Consider the following 12801-nt stretch of genomic DNA (forward strand, 5'->3'; position numbering starts at 1 on the left):
GAGTTGAGTTGCCAACACTCACGGCACGCTTCCTGAGCAAAACAAAAGCCTTCTCCCTAACAAAAGCACTCCAAGATGATTTTACAATATACAAGTGATTTCACCGTGACTTTAAGTTCCTGGATGAAGCCCTTGGGCATACCCACCGCAGGGCCTGCCAGGAACCTAGGTGCGTGGTGAGAGTGAACGTTTCCCTTACATTGTTCAGAGAAGCCTCATCAAGCCTTTGAGTGGAAGCAGAAACAATGGTGCTGGCGAAGGAGAGCACGGTGGCCCAGATGCTCGCAGATAACAATGAATTCCTCAGAGCAGCTCCACCACGGAAGGTTTGAGGCTTCCTGCCCTACTCTGGCCGACACGGACTGGTCGTACCCAAGCTGCTGGGCCTTAGGGTCGGAAAGACCAGAGAGTGGATGCCGAGTCCATTCCTCACTCCGTCGGTGCTTTGGGGAAAGACGGTTAACCTTCCTGGACTGCTTCCTAAAGTCAGGAAATCATCATTCCACCTCTCACAGAAAGAGTGTCCGTATGGAACAACAGAGGTGTGCAGCGCAAGTCACAGACAGCCTAAGCTTCAGCCCACATAAGCATCACTTCATAAATAGGGACCATTGACCACCACCTCCAAAAACGACAGAAGGCGAGCGGGTCCCTTCTGTCTGTAAGCGGTGAATGTTGGGCCCGCAGGGGCAGCAGAGAAGCAGTGCGGTCCTGGGCCTCACAGGTGAGGGCGGGGCCTGGCGGGGGGCAGGGGCAAGGACGAGGATGGAAAGAATCACCCTAAGATGACTGATAACTCCGGGAGGTGTACGTGCACAGGAGCCGGTGCTCGGAGAGGAAAATTCTCGAGAGGAGGGAAGGGGGACGTGTAAGCCCCTCCTCCGTCTCAGAAGCTCTGCTGCTTCCAGACACACGTTCACACACTTGTCTTAAATCACGGCTACTGTCCTTGACTGACTGCTGCAGAGCTGACCTCCTGCCCCTCAGGGTCTGTTTTCTGTGGCCACAGGGTCACTTTTCAGCAGCTTGTCATCTACAGAGGAAAACAGGCCACCTTGGCCCCGAGGACGCTGACTTTCAAGGAGGAAATTGCCCTGTGCTACCTCTGTCCCCGGTCCGGGCAGAGCCAGGGCACAACGGGGCCTCTGGCCGGCAGGGACTGTGCTTTAGAGCCAAGTCAGACGGACACACAGATGGACAGAGAGGGTGTCTCTCCAGAGACCAGAGCAGAGAGAGAACAGCTTTGGGCTCAAAGGGGACAGACCTCGGGGAGGTCAAGGTAGCAGGGGAGGTCACAGCAGAAGCAATGCTCCCTCTGGAAGTCTGTGTCTGTCCATTTCTAATACTTCCCCCCAAAAATCTACCAGGAGATTTGATAACATGAGGTAAAACTGGCATTTCATTTCCTTTCCCCTTTAGGAAAAGTTGATAAGGAATTGCAAATTGCAGGCCAGACTTTAGATAATATAACATAATTTAATAATCAGTTTTCAAAAAAAAGAAATACAGTAAAATGCAAATTACATATATATATTATGTATAATACAGGGAGACTATACATAGCCTATATATGATATATAGTGACTATATATATAGACTATATATATAATTATATATATATGATATATAAAGAAACTATACACATAAAGCCTCTGAAGGCCCTAAAGACTTTGTAATGCTTCAGACATCATTCTAAACAGCAGAGACCGTGCAGGGTACACTGGGGAGATGGTGGCCGTATGAGGCCAGAAACTTCCATTCTGCCAGGCGGCAGAGGGTCTGTATGTTCTTCTGCCCTGCAGGTGACACGAGCGTCACTAAAGTAACTGCCCCGCGCCCAGCATCCGCGGTCCCCTGCCTCCGTCATCCTTGCTATTCCAGGAACGGCCCCTGCTACGGACTGTTTGCATTCCCCCAAATTCCTATGTTGAAGCCCTGACCTGCAGTGTGATGGTGTTTGGAGGTGGGGCTGCTGGGAGGTGTTTAGGTTCAGAGGACGTCATGAGGCTGCGGCCCCCGTGACGGGATTCATGTCCTTACAGGAAGAGGAAGAGAGTGCAGAGCTTCCTCTCTCTGCCAGGTGAGGCCACAGCGAAGGCGGCCGTCTGTACACCAGGAAGAGGGTCCAGAACCTGATGACGCCGGCACTGATCTCAGACGTCCAGCATCCAGCACGGAGAGATCAACGTCTGTTGTTTCAGCTCCCAGATGTGGGGAGGTGCTGAGATCCTACCCACCCCTTTAACACCCAGGCTGAGCCCCAGCCTGAGCTGACCCTCCGCTCCCAGAGCTCCTGCACAAACTCCCATCTTTTGATACCACTGCATCCAGGGAGCTCATATTACCATAAATACGCACAGAGAAAACGCCTGACTGTGTAACTTCAGTGAAGCGGCTGGCGCACGCTTCTGGCTTCAGCCTGACCCACAAAGCCCCCCGCCGCGTACTCACGTCCAGGGACTCGAGGCAGTACCAGCAGAAGGCGTGCTTGCAGTTCTTACACATCATCTGTGCACACCCTTCGTCCCGCTCGATGTAGACCTTGCACTTGGGGCAGCGTTTGATGGGCACGTCGTCCTCCTCCAGCGGGAAAGCGGAGCTGCTGAGGGAGAAGCTGCATCAGGGCTGTGCTCAGAGGGCCGGAGGGCCAGGAGACACCTGCCAGCACAGGTTAACCCTGGACGCACCAGCTCAACTAGAGGGACTGAGGTCACCTGTGTTAAATGAAATATGTTGAAACCAAAGAGACTCGAACTCTGGAAAACAATCACCGCAAACCAAAGAGACTCGAACTCTGGAAAACAATCACCGCAAAACTGGGAAGCAGCCAGTTTGACTTAGGGAAAAGAGCACGGTCAGCACATGTCTACAGTTAGATGCGCACAGACGACACAAAGAAAATAGGGCACAGGGCTGAGAATGGAGGCCTCTGAATAATGGGAGTACGGTCAAATGTTATGCCCTTATTCATATAGTTGTGTGCTTTCCTAAGGGTTGATAACACATGGTATGCTCTTCGCCATGATCAGAAAAAAAAAAAAAAAAGTTACACACACACACACACACACACACACACACACTAATCGCTTATTAAGATCTACTTGGCTTGTCTGTACAAAATTGTTTTCCTGAGGGGTCTGAGCAGGCCCCCAGGGGTGAGCATGGTGGCATTTAAGCCTGGGGTCGAGTGCAGCTCTTCTGCACACAGGCTGGGTGGCAACCTTTCTGAGGCCCAGCCTTCTGGCCAGTGTGAGTGTGACAGATGGCGTTATGCATGTGTGAAGGGCGCAGGGCAGTGCAGGCCTGTGTGAAGTGCCCCGTAAATGGCAGCAATGATTCTATGCTGCTCATAAAAAGACAGCCCAGGTATCTTTTTAGGTTGAGGGTAGAACGATGTCCATCCCATGCTATTCATCTTAAAAGACAGCTAAAAATATGGAATCATCTGGAAAAAGAAGCGGTCAAGGGCAGTTATCACTGATTATGGGGCACGTACTGTTTGAACTCACTGCAGCTACTCAATGTCACCAGGAGAAAAATGATTTCCCATTGGGGTGAGCAGCCTTTTCAGAACCTAATGCATTCATGAGTATAAATTCACTACAAGTGAGCAAATTCTGGCATCCTGAGTAAATTCTGGCTGAAGGATCTTCCACAAGCATCATAGTGAATGTCAGCCTTAATTATGTCATCACTTTACACGGTTGTCTGAGCATCAGTGAGCTTCCAAACAATTGCAGTCTCAGGGTTTTCCTAAGCTCGGGGCTCCTACGCTGTGGGGCATGTGCTCCAGCTTAATAGGTTCTTGTTTCGTTCACTAGTACAAGGTGACCAGGTAAGACGCCCTGGAAAGAAGCAGTACCTCCTCGTAGTCAGGGGGTCTGGAGACAGACATTCAAGCCAGCCAGCTGGGCTGTGTACATACTATCAGTCTCCACGTCTGCAGACATGAGGCAAACTGCATCCGTCTCAGAGCGAGTGATGAAGATGTAAAGAGTTTCTCTGTGCCGAGCACATAGAATCCAGCACATATATAGTAATCACTCAATAAATGCTAGTTGTTAGTAATACTATTACTGAAAGATAATACAACTGTAGCTCAAATTCATCTCTAATTTAACAGCAAACTGCAGACCAGCCTGGCCGCACAGAATGTGATTTACAATGAAGCAGGGTTGTCATAACACGTGTTATGACATGTGGCTGGGTAAGCCAGAAAGTCAGGTTTTTTTGGTAAAATCTTTGTTTTTTATATTTTCACAAAATGAGATTTGTGAGTTCTTATTCAAGTTGCCCTTGCGTCAGTTTCTTAGGTTGCACAACCTGATTTTTTTTTTTTTTCATTTTGTTTGTTCTTGTTCTTTCTAAGGTATATCACGGATGATTTAATATACACGTACGTTGTGCCATCGTGACATGATTGCGGTCTTTGGGCAATGACCTCCATGAGACCAGAACACCACAGATGAAGAAATACTAAGTCGTCAGGCTCCCAACACCCACCACCCTCCACCTTAAGAAGGTTTTATGGACCCCTTCTCCATCCCTCCCAAGAGCAGGACACCGGCTCTTCCTGACTCCGGGTTTCACTGGTTCTTGGAAGGGAGGAGCCCCTCACTCACTAAGTGGGGCCTTCTCTTAAACAGTCACCCGACTGCTTCACGAGGGCACAGCCCCTCCTGCCCTCTACCTGCTTCTTCCCCAGCCTGGAAATCCAGCTCTCCCAGTTATGTGTAATCTGTCACACATGCAGTGTGGCTCTTCTCGCAAAATTATGAAGGATCAAGACCCTAAGTATAAGTTAAGTGATCATTCTAGCGTTTCGGCGCCTGCTGTATGCCGAGATTTGGGGTGACAATGTCCAAACAAACACAAGAGCTCAGCCTAGTGGAGGGATTGGCCACATAAACAGATGAACTAACATCCAACAAGGCTGGTGTTGTCATCAATGCAAACGATCTCCATGGGGGACACAGAGAATGGGTCTCCAACCCTGCCCTGGGAACTGGGAAGCCTGACAAAAGAGGGGACATGAGCCACGTCCTCGAGGGTGGCAAGGAGTCCCCAGGGAAAGCAGGAGGGTGGAGAAGGGACATTCCAGGCACAGCACAGAGGTGCAGGTGGCAGGCGACAGGGGTGTGTCCGGCGTCACCACGAGGGTCCCTGGGCAGGTCGAGCTGTGGGGAGAGGGGCGGGGGCAGCAGATGGGGACAGAGGAAGAGAGGCTGGTGACACCTTCAGGTGGATGGTGAGATTTACTCCACCAGGAAGTGGCCTCAACAGGCACTGGGCCACCTCTATCTGATTGAACCAGATGCCACTGCAGATACTGGAGGACAAAACAGCTGAATACTATCAATTTCTATGCTTCAACCTACTAAATTTCAAGGTACACAGAGTGATGCTGTGGTGTCCACCTGGCCATCCAGGCTGAGGGTCTGGCGGGGGACGGGAGGGCAAAGCCGCTACGGCGGTTTACCGCATCCTTCCTGCCAAGCCCCCCATTTCAGGCACATGTGGCCCCCTTGGCCTCAGGCACCAGGAGCCTGTATTTGGCGAACCTTCTGGTATTTCTAACCACTGCCCCCCCTCCTCTCGTTCCTGCTCCTGCACCCCCATTTCGGATCATCTTCAGCACGATGGAGTCTTGGAAAAACTTCAGGTATCACAGGACTTAAAACCCTGCATAGTAACTGACTGTTCATACGTTTGCCTTTCTGGATGGGCAGAGTGTACTCGGTTTCTTATGCATCTTTCTATTTCCAGAGGCTGGCACAGTGCCAGGCACATAATCAGTTCTCAAAAATGAATAATAAACGAATAAACAAATCCAGGTCTGAATGAGACCCAAGAGAAGAGCGTACGTGGAGACTGACCGGGCTGCAGGCCTGTCCTCCCCAGAGGCACATTGAGGGAGAAGGCTGATTCCTTCTCCCGGCCTGCAGTCTGCCCCGAGCGTACCTGGTCTCCCCGGGAAGGAAGGTGATGGGCATGGTCTCCGGGCAGCCCTGGCCAGGGTGCCAGCTGGCTTTGCAGGCGGAGCAGAATTCCGTGTCGCAGGCTTTGCACTGCACCAGCTGCGGGGTCTGCAGCCCCATCTCCTGCAGCTGGCACACAGCCTGGCAGGTGGACGCCGGGCACCAAGTCCGACAGGGGTCCAGGAGCACCTCTGGCACAGGGAATAAAAACGGGCAAGTCAAACTCTGCAGGACCAAGGATCTGGCGGGGCTTCGGACTGATGGACACGGACTTCACGTATTTAAGGGAGAAAAGGAAATCAAGGTCAGACATAATATACCCTTCACGATCCGGGACCCATCTGGCTCCTCCTCCTCCCCCCCGGGCCACTCCCCACTTCCCACTCCACTCACGTGGGGGACAGCAGATCCCCAACTACCCCCAGAGTCCTTGTGGCTCAGGAGCCCCTACATCCTGGAAGCCTTGTGGTCCAGGGACCACCTCCTGCTCCCTGCCCGCCTGCCCTGGGACATAGCTTCGTGCAGTCAGGCCCGTCCTTCAGGCTCGTAGCCTCACAACCTAGCCTGGGGTCGGGTGTGCATCGGGCATCCCAAAATATTGGTTAAGGATGGAAGGAAAAGAGGGAAGGGAGATGGCTGATTCTTCTTCTCATCAAAGGTCAGACCTCTGACTTATGACTGTCTCCCTCCCAAGTTCAAATCTAAGCCCTGAGCTAAGGACTGTATGAAATTCACTCTTCAACAGCAGGCTTTCCCTCTGAAGTAGAGCCCACGTCACTAAGAAGCCTGATTTGATGAAATTAGTCAGGAGGTTTATTTTGAAAAACAGAACACCACAACACTCCCATTCCTTCACATCTGCTTTCATATCTCACATTTCTTTAAGTAACGGTCCCGAGCTGTCCTTCACGTGAGCCTGGTTACTGGTTCCTTGGACCCTTTGTCCAGTGTGACTGGACTCTCAATGCAGGCCAGCGGGAGGGAGAGCTGGGCAGGAACCCACACGGATGCTGACGCAAGGCCAAAACGCCGCGAGGGAGGCCAAAGGATTCCAGGGTGTGTTCAAAGGCCTCCAAGTCAGCCACGGAGGGTCGCTCTTGAGAAGGAAGGGACTGCATTGTGCTGGGAACTTGGAAGCAGTGAAAGGCGCCTGCAGGCTTCTCGGCCACGTGACCAGCGATGGCCGGGGTGGGTCGATTCACCCACATCAGAGACAGGATTTGTAGGCACTGGGACCTCCAACAGGCTGGGGCTGTCATGAGCTGCAGGCGCCCGGGCCTCACTTCAACAGGCCACCCGTGTGTTTGCCAGGTTCCCCAATCAAATGTGGATTCAGCCCGCCATGAATGAGCTCCTGTCAGGTACAACGGGACTAAAAACCATCTCACCATCCAATCCGGGGGCTAACAGTAAGTATTTCAGTCTTTGAGGGTCATGAGGTCTCCATCCAACTACTCAGCTCTGCTGTGGTACCACAAAGGCATCTGTGTTGGTGCGTAAATCAGTGTTCCAATAAAGCTTGATTTATAACCCCAAGCCAGGGGCCGTACTAATTTGGCCCACTGGCCATGGTTGGCTGACTCCTCATCGAATCTAACTTTTTTTAAAAGGTGAATTAATCAACAGCACAGAAGTATCAAATTGGTAGGTCTGGCAGAAGCTTTAGAAGACTTGCTAATACAAAGGAACGCAGGCATTCAGGAAAATGTGATACTTTTTAATTGTTTTTCTTTATAACAAGGTAAAATCTTCCTGATGCGCCTAATAGTGAGCGAAGGAGTAAAATTAGCTCTTGTCACGCTGAGCTGAGAGTATTGGCTTTTCTAAGACTGTCTCTGGCTGTCCGAGCCAAGGACGTGGTTTTGCGGGAAAACGCGCGTGTGTGGGGTAGCGGCCTGCAGGCGCCTGGGCTGAGGAGGCAGGACGAAGGCGGAGGGAGGGACGCAGAGGCGGCCCGGGGCTCGTGGGGGACACACCAAAGGCCGCTGCCCCAGGGTCCTGTGCCTTTTAGCGGCGGCCCTCCCCCTCCCTCATCTGGAATGCTCTGAGAGCTCTGCCTCCGGTGCTGGTGTGCGTGGAGGGTAAGCCAGGGTTTGCGGCACCTGCATCTCGGGGGCCCCATGTGCCCGGCCCCCGAGGACAGTGCTGCGGGATGTGGGCGCTCGGCCTGCCAACAGCAGGACACGGGCAGGTACGTCCTCAGCGGGGTCTCTTTCCCTGCCAGCTTGACAAGGTGTTGAGTGCTGTTGCCCCTAAAGGGACACCACTGTCCAGTTTAGACCCTTCCAGTTCCCACCGCTCCCCGCTTCTGCTCTGAGGAGGCTGTGACCTCAGGAGGGGACCAGCAGAACCTCTTCCTGCATCTCACGGCCGAGCGCCATCTTCCGTCCACTCCTCTTGGAGGGCACGTGTGGCTGCGGGGGGGGGCGGGGCGGGGCTTTTCATGAAAGGCCCAATTATATCCTGCAGCGCACAGCAGCGGAGACCCAGTTAGGGTTTCCATGGTAACGACTTCAACAGTGCGACCTGTGTCCTTATGGCTACGCCCATCCCCACGGGAGAGACTCCCTGTGGGAGACGTAGAGGGCAAACACTCTGCCCCATCGATCTGCTAGCTCAGAACACCCTTCCGCAGTGCTGCCGGCACACATGCCCCTGTGGGCACAGCCTGGGCTCCTCTCTCAGACTTCTATTAGAATTCTACATCATCACCCCGCTGCTGGAGTCTGCCAGTTGGGTGTACAAGATGAGACGCGATCAATAGGAAAATCCACACTGGGCAACAGCAGAGGTTTTCTTTCCAGGATGTGTATATACATACATATCTATGTCTGTCTACCTATCTATGTATTACATGTATATCTTATACTATACATTAGATACATTATATCACATGATATATTATAACTATTACAAATATTGTATCTAATATTTATATATATACATATTTGTATATATTTTCACACAAGGCAAGCAGTGTATTTTCTGGCACACTAGAAGAAACTCATCTTAACTCCCATCTCCCAAAGGTATATTAATAATAGATTAATGAAGCAGGTCCCTAATAGCTCTACTTATCAAAAAGCCCAAGACTCTTTTAAAAGATGTTTTTCTTTCCTTTTTTTTTTTTTTAACATCTTTATTGGAGTATAATTGCTTTACAATGGTGTGTTAGTTTCTGCTGTATAACAAAGTGAATCAGCTATACTTACACATATATCCCCATACCCCCTCCCTCTTGTGTCTCCCTCCCACCCTCCCTAACCCGCCCCTCTAGGTGGTCACAAAGCACCCAGCTGATCTCCCTGTGCTATGCGGCTGCTTCCCACTAGCTATCTATTTTACATTTGGTAGTGTATATATGTCCATGCCACTCTCTCACTTCGTCCCAGCTTACCCTTCCCCCTCCCCGTGTCCTCAAGTCCATTCTCTACATCTGCGTCTTTATTCCTGTCCTGTCCCTAAGTTCTTCAGAACCATTTTTTTTTTTTTTAGATTCCATACATATGTGTTAGCATACAGTATTTGTTTTTCTCTTTCTGACTTACTTCACTCTGTATGACAGACTCTAGGTCCACCCACCTCACTACAAATAACTCAATTTCACTTCTTTTTAGGGCTGAGTAATATTCCATTGTATATATGTGCCACATAAAGATGTTTTTCTTTCTTAAACACAACTGTCCTTTGAGAAGCACACTGTGAAGGGCCCAGCACCCCCGCTCATACTGGTCCATTCTCACTGCCCTGGATATATAAACAAACGCCTGCAGCGTGGTGTGGTCGGTGCTCAAATAGGAGCTCGTGTGTAGTCCAGTGGGGCATGCAGGCAAGGGCGATGGACCTTCCCTGGAAGCTTGTTTGTTCCCAGCCTTGGGGGTCTTCCAGTTGGGAGAGTAGGTGTTCAGAAAGCACCTCACAGCCTCCCTCCTGGCTTCCTGCTTCCCAAGGACCTGGCTGGAGGACTGGGGAAACTCAGATTGAAATCAAGGCTCTGATATAAGATGAGACATGTAAAGTTCACAGGAAGACAGTGCTTGAAACTTTAACCATAGGACTTTTTAGTTACTAAAGGTTGTCAGAAAATCATGGCAACTGTCAGTTTTAATCCAGTCACCATCCTCACTTGAAAATGAATTTCAAAGGGAGAGAGTACGTTGAAACTTGCTCACTGATCCTGTCTCAGAATTTGCTCGGTGACCAGCTATAATCAATAGCTGTATTTTATTAGCCCTAACATTTTAACATTTCATTCAGACCGGTCTCTGGTCCTATTAAGTCCGAGTCCTTTTTGTGTTTTTTGCTGCTTTGAACGTAATGCTAGAAAAATGTTTTAAAGTGATGGGTTTGAGAGATATTTTTTTAACCTAAGTCGAGTTGGGTTCATTATGCAAAGGAAAAAAAAAAATCTTTGACTAAGCTAAAGTTCGGAAGAAATAACACAGTTAAAATTATTATGTAGGAATATTTACCCAGCTGCGTTTTTAAATTCAATGTCATAGAAAGTTCATTTTCTTGTAACCCAAATAACTGCCAGTTTCTGTCAAGATTCCCACTGGAAAATGTTTTCAGAAGACGCTCAAAGTCTCAGAAATCCAAATTAATTTTATTGCTCCACATACTGACGTTTGTATCACATGGCATTATATTTAAGCTATAAACTGCCCCAAACCAAACAATATATGGCATTTAAATAAATAAACTCTTGAAAACAAATTTCAATGCCATCAAAAATCCTGTTTGATTTTTTTTAGGTTGGCCACACATTACCTTTTTTTTTTCTTTTTCCTTGAGAAGTGAGCCTCAAGAGGAAATGCAGCTATCTTTAGCATTTCTTTAAAAAAAGAAAAAGAAAACTTTCCACATTCAGCTAAACTAAAAGTCTCTGGACACTTTCCTCTAGTCTATTCCGCATTCCATTCCCATCCTGATGGTGTTTTCCTGTAAACACGCCACCCAGGGCCGCATCTCTCATAAAGGCCTGATCCAGGCAAGGACTGGGAACCACTCCAGGAAGAGGGGGGAGCAAACTTCAGTGCTCACAAACCGAGCTGAAAACTTTACAATCCGATGCGGCATCTTCACAATAAAGTTTTACCTACAGAGCATCTTCTACCCATGTCTTATTCTGCTCCTTTTCAGGTGAGCCCAAGGTCCAGAATATATATGAAAACGAGGCCAAACAGAATCCACAGAGTCTTTAAAATACCATGTTATGATCCTGACGTACTTCAGACAGCAAAGAGAAAGACCCATCCCGGACGGTCAGCGTGTCTGAACTCCGGAGTGGCCCGGCTCCAGCCAGCAGGGCTGGGCAGGGCACTGCGGGGGACCTGGTCCACACCCCACCCCACTCTCCACCAGAGATGGACGTCAGGGCGCGTCAGTCAGCCTCTGTGGGTGTCAGGTTAACAGACAACCTTGTCGGGCTGTTGGGAGACTTGGTGAACCAAGGGCTCAGCACCCACTGGTCCCGGCGTGCACGAGGCAGCCTGTCAAGGCGATGGACATGCGTGCGGTCGGGATGCTGAGGGCCACGATTCCACCCTGCCTGACCTCGGGACTTGCTTCCAGGCCTTTGTATCTTTTAAATTCTCCGGAGGTCTAAGAATTAGTTCTCAGACTGTTAGACCTTAACCTGGCTGGAGAATAATGCCCCACGAGGGTCTCTTTAAACTACCCCCAAAATCCCAAACCCCTAGAAGCAAGCTGTGTTTCACGAATCTTTCCTGTTCCTAACTAGATCCCCAACAGAGGCCTTCCAACTGTGAGCTCTGCAGAGAATTCAAATGACAGCCGAACTTTACAAGTCTACTTGACATCAATGTTTTCACTTCTGCTGTAGCCAAATGATATATAATCACAATCACCAAAAGCACTCCCCCGGGTTACCCGGATTCTGTCACAGGAATCATAACTGGCTAAGACACGGGGGCACCTACCTCTTTCAAACTGTAGCTTTTTGTATCTTTGCATGATTTCAGCTGCAACCATACACTCAATCTAAGGGAAAAAAGAAAAAGGAGTAAAACGATCTGAGGGCTAGACGGCAATGCCAGGTCAGCCCAGGCAGAGCCCATGACCCGCCATCGCTGAGGAGCCCATGCTCGTGCACCCCAGTTTCCCCAGCTGGACGTGCCTCGTTCTCCTGCAGGTGGCCCTGTTTGGGGCAGGTAGCATCAGGGCAGCTAATTGCAGTTTCTAATCCTTCTTTGATCAAGAGTTCCACATACTGTTTCAGGCACTGAAAAAAAAAACAGAAATATCTGTAAACATCTTTACTTCCTTAAGGCTGAAGGAGCAGTGAGGCATTAAAAAAAAAAAAAAAACAAAAGGACAAATCGAACACATTGTTCCAATACGGTTTTTTGTATATTTGCCGTGTAGCCATAGCAACGACCAACTTAGGGGTTGTATTCACTCAACAAATATTTGCGGGGTACCTCTTGTGCACCAGGACTAGGGATGCGGGCTGGAGCCCTGGGCCCGACCTCGGCAAACACCGTGCCAGTGAGCCCAGGGCAGAAGCAGAGGCATCGAGGGAAGCAGGGAAGCCGTGTCCCTCAGACACACATGAGACGTCAGGCGCCATCCTCAGTCCCCTATACTCCACTGTTTCATGTGCTCCTTAGAACATGCTCGCAGGAAAGGTGTGACCATGTCATCATTCAGGTGTGAACACTGAGTGACCAAAGAAGGAACTGCCAGCTTACCCAGACAGCAAGGGCAGAGCCCAGGTTCCAACCCAGTCTCGCCTGCCTCTAAATCGCCCCTGCACCCCACACCGAGAACCCAGAATGGCTGCCCATCCTCCTTCAGTGAC

At 49.9% G+C, this 12801-nt stretch overlaps 1 protein-coding gene across 10 annotated transcripts in view; it reads right to left on the reverse strand.

Annotated features, from left to right (window-relative positions):
• Positions 1–12801, reverse strand: part of RNF144A (ring finger protein 144A) — a 118759-nt gene that overhangs the window by 14502 nt on the left and 91456 nt on the right. For 9 of the 10 annotated variants that reach the window (XM_036872378.1, XM_036872379.1, XM_036872371.1 and 6 more), the window contains 4 exons: positions 12118–12222; positions 11921–11981; positions 5962–6169; positions 2452–2602 (listed from right to left, as the gene is read on the reverse strand). In XM_036872378.1, the coding sequence (XP_036728273.1) occupies positions 2452–2602; positions 5962–6169; positions 11921–11981; positions 12118–12222 (525 nt within the window). The remainder of the gene's footprint in view (positions 1–2451; positions 2603–5961; positions 6170–11920; positions 11982–12117; positions 12223–12801) is intronic. The other variant, XM_036872381.1, reaches the window with a different exon arrangement.

Source organism: Balaenoptera musculus, chromosome 13 (assembly GCF_009873245.2).
Source record: "Balaenoptera musculus isolate JJ_BM4_2016_0621 chromosome 13, mBalMus1.pri.v3, whole genome shotgun sequence".
Classification (NCBI taxonomy): Eukaryota; Metazoa; Chordata; class Mammalia; order Artiodactyla; family Balaenopteridae; genus Balaenoptera; species Balaenoptera musculus.